This window comes from Panicum virgatum, chromosome 4N, assembly GCF_016808335.1.
Source record: "Panicum virgatum strain AP13 chromosome 4N, P.virgatum_v5, whole genome shotgun sequence".
NCBI classification, from domain to species: Eukaryota; Viridiplantae; Streptophyta; class Magnoliopsida; order Poales; family Poaceae; genus Panicum; species Panicum virgatum.
Genome location: NC_053148.1, coordinates 41,375,171 through 41,383,261, shown reverse-complemented (window position 1 = coordinate 41,383,261; position 8,091 = coordinate 41,375,171). Strand labels below are relative to the sequence as shown.

General features: G+C 51.0%; 1 protein-coding gene across 1 annotated transcript; it reads left to right on the top strand.

The window, feature by feature from the left end:
• Positions 1-6,323: 6,323 nt before the first annotated feature.
• On the top strand, positions 6,324-7,482 carry LOC120671344. The gene has a single exon (XM_039951642.1). The coding sequence runs from the start codon at positions 6,512-6,514 to the stop codon at positions 7,094-7,096; it is 585 nt and encodes a 194-aa protein (XP_039807576.1). The 5' UTR covers positions 6,324-6,511; the 3' UTR covers positions 7,097-7,482.
• The last annotated feature ends 609 nt before the right edge of the window (positions 7,483-8,091 follow it).

Below are 8,091 nucleotides of genomic sequence, written 5' to 3'. Positions count from 1 at the left end.
CAAGCCCCTTGAGCTCATTCACAATATCATTTAGCCGATTGAACATCTCAGCTACACTCTCATCCTTCTTCATGGCAAATTCACTAAATTTGCCCTTGAGCACATATAACTTAGCCTCCTTCACACTTGATGTGCCCTCATGAATTTTCATGAGCTTCTTCCATATGTCATTTGCATTCGTGAGGTTCTTGACTCTATTAAATTCACTCACATCAAGAGCACATTAACCCCTTGATCATTTAGCACTTCATTTTCCTCATCTACTGGGGTCAAGTTCTTTGCATCTAGAATGACATATCCATCATTCACAACTCTCCACAACTTTCTACTCATAGCCTTGAGATGAGCCGACATTCTAGTCTTCCAATAATCATAATTATTCTCATCAAAGAAATGTGGCTTCCCAACATGAATATCATTATCACTAGTCATTGTTCTACTCCAAAATGGTTAAATCCGTAATTAAAGGAGTACTTAGCTCTAGTACCACTTGTAGGATCAAGAACACCGACTAGAGGGGGGTGAATAGGCGGTTTAAAAACTAAAACACCAAAACTAGATAAATTTAATTAGTAACAAAAGAAAGCCCTATGTCATGCAACTACTATCTCTAGATTGGGTTTCCAACCTAAGGTGACAAGATACAATTCAAGCTCTAGTAAAGTAAATTGCTCAAAGTAAATACAAGAATTGAAATGAGCAAGAGAAATAATCGAGCTTGACACAAGAGTTTATGACGTGGTGTCAATGACTTGCCGGTCACCCCTAATCCACATTGAGGTGGATTCCAGGAATCAACCGCTCCTCTATCAAGAACCTCTTGATCTTGAGCAGGCTTGAATCAAGGAATCGCTCCACACCTCGATTCCACTAGAGTTGCTCTTTAACACTCCGGTGAGGTGAGCACAAGACCTCTCACAACCGAAATCGGGGCTCCTCAACAATCTCCTTGGAGGTGCTCCACGAAATCCACTTCTCCAAGCCGTCTAGGGAGCGGCAACTCCCAAGAGTAACAAGTCGATGACGCTTGCTTGAACATTCCTAAGTGCCACAAAGCTCAAACACTTGATGCAAAGCACTAGGATGCTCTCACACTCCCAAATATGCAACTACTAAGCAAGAATGTGTGAGAGAGGGATGGCTCAGCTCTAATGTGTCAAGAAAGTGATCCAAATGGCCAAGAGTTCCTCCCAATGGCCGAGCATTGGGTATATATAGACATCCCCTCAAAAACTAGCCGTTACACTCTTTTCTGCGAAATCGCGGACCGTCCGCGGTTCAAAAACCGGACTGTCCGCCGTTGTAAACCAGTGAGTCAGAGTGCAATCATTGTGTGTCCGAACTAGTAGTTACAGCCCTGGCGGACCGTCCGCGGTTCAAAGTTCCACACCACCAGAGACAAACATCATCTCTGGTACAATTTGAAAATGACCGGCGGACCGTCCGCGGTTCAAAGTTCCACACCACCGGAGACAAACATCATCTCTGGTACAATTTGAAAATGACCAGCAGACCGTCCGCACCCCAGGGGCAGACTGTCCGCACTTAGGCAGTCAGCTCTCAAACTTGATCTTTTTCAACCTTTTTCAAAACGTTGTTAGCCCTCATGCATGCAACTAGACATTTTGAGCAAAATGGCACTAAAGACCCGTCAAGCACGAGTACACAATCCCTCTTGATAGTACGGCTATCTATCCAATAAATCCGGTCACTTTTCATCCACTAATCACCTTGTGACCGATAAAATGCAAAAGCCCTATTATATACCTATGCCTTGAGCCCGAGCTTTGCACATCATCTCCAAAGCTCCATACGATCACCATCACAACCCATTCATCCGTGGATTAACCTATGCTCATAATCTCAAATAAAATCGTTAATCCACAAACCATTGTCATTAATTATCAAAACACGAATTAGGGGCCTAGATGCTTTCAGCAGCAGACTGGCCGAGTTGGGCCGCCTACCGTTCGTCTCTACGGTGCAGGTCTTCGCTGACCTGTTTCAGGCGGTGGCATGCCATGACCAGAACTTATCCTCGCGTAAGCGCGCCGAGCTCTCTGTCGGTGGCCTCCCGGATCATATTCGGGTGGATGTCGAGCTGTGCGACCCCCAGGACCTACATACAGCCATGTACTACACCCGGGCGTTCGAGTGTCGAGCGGCCTCCGTGCAGCTGATACCACAGCCCCGAGCCATTCGACCTCCGCAGCGCCCGGCCCCACTGCCGGCGCGCCCGTCCGGCAGAATCCCTGCGGTGCCCATCACGGGTCTGGCGGCGACCCGCCCGTTTCGCCGTCTTACACCGGCCGAGCAGCTGGAGCGTCACCGCCAAGGGTTGTGCTTCAACTGCGATGAGCCCTACGTTCCAGGGGTACGGCCTTATCGCGGCACCCCTGATGCGTCTCCTGCGCCGAGACGTGTTCGCCTGGGACGAGGAGGCCGAGGCGGCCTTCCAAGCCCTTAAAAGCGCCCTCACCACCGAGCCTGTCCTCAAAATGCCAAACTTCGATGAGCTGTTCATGGTGGATTGCAACTCCTTCGGCGTGGGGTTCGGCGCCATCCTCCACCAAGCTGCTGGCCCCATCGCGTTCTTCAGTCGGCCTTTCGCCAGACGCCACCTCAAGCTGGCGGCCTACGAGCGGGAGCTCATCGGTTTGGTGCAAGAGGTGCGCCATTGGCGCCCATATCTTTGGGGGCGCCACTTTCTTATTCGCACTGACCATTACAGCTTGAAGTTCCTGTTAGACCAGTGCTTGTCGACCGTGCCGCAACACCAGTGGATCAGCAAGCTGTTTGGCTTCGATTTCGCTATCGAGTACCGCTCGGGGCGCCTTAACACCATGGCGGACGCCATGTCCCGCCGCAACGCCGAGGGCGCGGCCGAGCAGGACAACAGCCTGGGGTCGGCGATGTGCGTCCGCTCCGGGCCCTCCTTCGCGTTCATCGACAACATCCGCCGTGCCACGGCAACCTCGAAGGACGCCCAGCTACTACTCCTGCGCCTAGAGGCCGGCGATCTACATGGGCCGTGGCGCTTCAACGACGGCCTTCTCCTGCACGGCAGCCGCCTGTTCGTCCCCGACCATGCTGACCTGCGCCACCAGGCGCTCCTGCTCGCGCACTCCGTGGGGGCATGAGGCCGTGTAGAAGATGCTGCATCGACTACGCTCCGACTTCGACATCCCCGGCGATGGTACCCTGTTCTAGGACTGGGTGCGCTCCTGCAGTACATGCCAACGCAACAAGACGGAGACCCTGCAGCCGGCAGGTCTGCTGCAGCCGTTGGACATCAAGCTTTCTTCACGGATTTCTGACCTCCATCGTCAGTGACAGAGATCCCGTGTTCACTGGCCACGTCTAGCGTGACCTCTTCAAGATGGTCGGCATCAAGCTGCGCATGAGCACGGCTTTCCACCCGCAGACTAACGGCCAGTCTGAGGTGGTCAATAAAGTGATTGCCATGTACTTGCGCTGTGTTACAGGTGATCGACAGCGAGCTTGGGTGGACTGGCTCGCCTAGGCGGAGTACTGCTACAACACATCCTTCCACACCGCCCAACGAGCTACTCCGTTCGAGGTGGTCTATGGCCGCCTCCCGCCGCCTATCCTGCCGTATAAGCCGGGGACGGCCAGGACCGAGGCTGCGGACGCCCTCCTCCGCAGCAGAGACGAGATCCTCGCCGAGGTGTGCCAGCGCCTCCTGCAGGCGCAGCAGCTGTCCAAAAAGTACTACGACGCCAATCATCGGGACGTGGAGTTCGCAATCGGTGATTGGGTCTAGCTGCGGCTGTTACACAGAACAGTGCAGTCCCTAGACCCCAGCCCCCAGCACAAGTTGGGGCCTCATTACGCCGGCCTGTTCCAGCTGTTGGAGCACATCGGCAGCATCGCCTACCGTCTACAGCTTCCGCAGGGTGCACGCATTCACGACGTCCTTGATGTGGGGTTGCTGAAGTGACACCGCTCCATCCACCATGCCACCGGTCCTCGACGGCTGCATCCTTCCTGCGCCGGAGCGTGCTCTGCGGGCGCAACTACGTCGGGGTGCTTGGCGAGTGCTGATCAAGTGGCGCGGCCTGCCTGATGAGGATGCGACATGGAAGCCTCTTGATGAGCTCTGAGGCCATTTTCTCGACTTCCAGCTCGAAGACGAGCTGTTTGAGCAAGCGGGGAGAGATGTTATGACCGGCGTTCAGTACTCCAGGAGGAGGCCCAGTAGTGGCTAGGCGCAGCAGGATTAGATGGGCTTGGCCCAATTATTTGCTTTATTTCTATATAAACAGTTGTAACGTACATGGTTTGGATTAAGCAAGAGCAAACATATTGCTCGGCTTCCCTTAGGGAGCCAGAAGTCTCCAAACCCTAACCGCCCACCTCTCTTCCCCACGCGTGACCACGGCGCCCAAGAGCTGTCAGGCGCGCCTCCAAATTCGGCCACCTCCCTCTCATGCTTACAACCTACGTCCTCGCCACGGTAGGGATCCGATTCCTATCAGAGAGAGGATAACTTGCTCTCATGCAAGCAGCAAGCTGAGCATGAGCTCCTAGGCAGAGGTGGGTCCAAGTAGGAGTAGATGTGATGGTGAAATGGTGAATAGAAAAGAGAGCGTAAAGTATAAATCAAATAATATCTTATAGATTATTATTGTATAACTTAGCTCTTGTATCTTGGCTTATAGTCAAGCAGTTGTCTCTATTATTAACCATACTCTAATTATAAAATAGTACAGCAAAGCGAATATCAGCATATTAGGGATCCACTCCTAAATCTTCAAGCACAATTACTAGATAATCTTGAGGCTCCATGTATACTAGAAAAGTACACTTACTCTGCTGCCTTTTTTGAGGTGTGCCAGTTCTAACACATGTATTTATGGGTGTGCTCCTAGCATATATACATGCTATCTTGACACCCATTCTAATAAGTCAACCATTCTTCTAAAAAAGAGAGAGGATCTAGTTTTTTTCCTGCATGCCCAAAGCACAGCATCATCTGCATCTGCGTCTCCACAGACCTTACAAAAAAAGAGTTGTTAAAAAGAAAATAATAAATTCAAAAGGGAAAATATGAATAAAATGAATAGAACCAGAAAATAATAGAAATAAAAGAACAAACTGAATATAAATAAAAAATAAAATAAAAGAGAGAAAATGAAAAAAAAATGTGGGATCTCATTCATCAATTCAAGCAGTGTGCTCCTCAAACAGTGAACCAACAGCTCTCGTGGCCTAAATATGTTTTCCTCCCATGGGCCAACAGAGTGATAGCAACTGGATTTGTAGCACAGATGATGTATAGCCTCCTCACTCTGGGACTGCCTCGTTTCTTCTACAGTGCAAGCTGCGCGGCTAGCATATATATAAGTCATCATATTCAGTATTCGTGGCCAATGCCCAATTTCCGCGTGAACTATCTTCAAGTAAAATTCGGCTCAGCTTACTCCCTCGAACTATCTCCGAATCACTCTATCCATTTGACCCCGAAACCATTCCCTTTGTAAGTGCCGATCTATCGAGGCAAGGCGAGTGTGGAAGGTAGGCATGTGGGGACTAGATACTGGAGCAAACGAGCGACGACGTTAAATGCGAGGTGGTTCAGTGGTTGGTAGGACTGGCCGGCCGACGGCGAGCGTGACGCGAGCCGCTCAGGCCGGGCGCCGCCGTCCTCAACCGGCCATTTGTTTTCCGGCCGCTCCGCGCGCACGGGCCGCGCGCGCGGAAACCATCCTCCGAAAAATCAGCGGAATGTGCCCCAAGCCCGAGCATTCCCCGCCGCCGCGAACCAACAAAAACCCGGGGTTGAGTCGCCGCTCGCCGGAGGTCGCTGCCTTGCGCCGTTGCGCGGCTGGCTTGCTGCTGGTGGACACGGACAGGTCCAGGCTCGCGCTCCTGACTTGGATCGGAAAACTATCTATCCCCTCGCTCGCCACCAGCGTTTTCGCGCGGGCCGACCTCGCGAGAGCTACGCGCCTGCTGGTACTGCTATTCTGGCCTGCCTGTGCCTGGTGCGGTGGTGAGTACTTGCTGAATGTTCAATTTGCAACTGTAGTTATGCTAAGTGAAACAAGGAAAGATCATAGATCATGCGGGCTAGGAGATATATACGCAAATGATGCTAAGCATATATGCATATATGTAAATATATATTATATATACTAGCATGTGTACAAGTCAAATCAGCTACCTAAATCCACATGATGGGAATCAAGCGCTAGTTATCTCGGCTAATTAGTGCATCATGCTACACAACAACAAACCTGATATTGAAAAATGCACCCACACCCTGCTGCTGCCCTTTCTGGACGTGTGCATATTCTAACACACGGCAGTGCCAGCACAAACCCCTGACCCCTAACTAAACAACACGCCGATGTTGCCATGGCGTCGACCTTCCCCTAAAAGTCTCTGAAAGGGCATCTGCTTTTTGTATGCATCCCCTCCTCTCTCTCTCTCTCTCTCTCTCTCTCTCTCTCTCTCTCTCTCTCTCCATAGCTCCACACCGGCATCAATGGGGCAGAACAACCATGGCGTGAGCACGTCGACGACCGCGCCGACGGCGCGCGGAGCCTCGCAAGCGGCGGCGCCGACCACGACGCGGCCCAAGATAAGGATCATCCACATCATCGCGCCGGAGATCATCAAGACCGACGTCGCCAACTTCCGGGACCTCGTGCAGCGGCTCACCGGCAAGCCCGCGTGTGCCAGCACGGCGGCGCACATGGCGACGACAGCACCGCCGGTACGGAAGGAGGAGGAGGAGAAGAAGGAGGAGGAGGCGACCAAGAAGAGGCCAGCGCCGGCTGCTTTGGTGACGACGGAGAGGAGTGATTTCGCGGCGCAGCAGGAGCCCGCCAAGAAGAGGAAGATCAAGTGCGAGGTGAAGGTGGAAGAAGGTGGCTTCGGCGACTACTACGACCTTGATCGCAGCGACCTGTGGATGGATCTCAACCCGGGAGGCTTCCTGAGCTTCCTGGAGGAGGAGGCCGACGTCTTCCAAGGCCTGGCTGCCGCTGATGACTTCCTTCTCCCCCTCCCCCTCCCCCTCGGCTCGTCGAGGCCGCTGGATTTGGTTGGTGAAATGTACGCGTTTTGATCCATATAGGTCTGGAGAGCTTTGAATTCTTGCGTATTTGTTCCTTTTTTGTGCCGTGAGGATTTTGCACTTTGGTCGAGAATTCGGCCGGTTTCGGTTGAATTTTTTTGTATTTCTTTTTGTTTAGATGAACACGTTAGTGTTGGAAGTTCTTGCACCCCGGTGACGTGAATGTAAGGGGATCGTACAGAGAAGGATTGGTCATTTGCGTGCTCACATTTCTGATGGTGAAGAAAAGCAAATGTAAGCACCCCAAATGACCAATGTAAGTGGATGAACTGATGAAGTCAGAACAGAAGAGTGATGCCAGTAATGATGTGTATGTAAGAGTCACTGATAAATGGGTGAAAACATACAAGGATTGATCAGATTGGGGGGGTCTTCAATTTCTTTCGCAATCTGGATGTGCGTACTAAGTTATGAATGTGACCCGGAAAAATAAGAACAGCGACCCTTGCAACTGGATCATATCAAGATAACTCCTTTTCAAAAAAAAAAAATCAATATAACTGACCTACTAATTGCACATTGTTGTACTCTTGCTTGATCGTCAATCTACCCTGGAGGGGGACTGAAAAGCTGGTCTGTCCTGAATAAGATCGACCGCCATATGGTTCCACAAATTGGATCATCGATCTCGCACCACGGAACACGTAGATGTGTTATCTTCCATGGGCACCGATTTAGTCAAGTGCCCCTTTTCAGTGGACCTGCATCCAAACAATACTATGATTTAACTTATTTAAGTTCGCCTACGGCAAGGGATGTGAACAAACTGGTGGTTATGAATGTAGATGATAATTTCCTTGATGGGGATTTTTATTTTGCACTCTTCTATCCAAAGTCTTTGTTAGTCTGGATGGGTGTTGCAATTAACAATGTGCAGAGATGTGTAAGCTGGCTGGCAGAAAACGACTCTTCCATAAGCTAATGTGCCCCTACGCTCTTAGGTTGCTTATTTTACAAGTACATATGTTCTGCTTTCTTAAACAAGA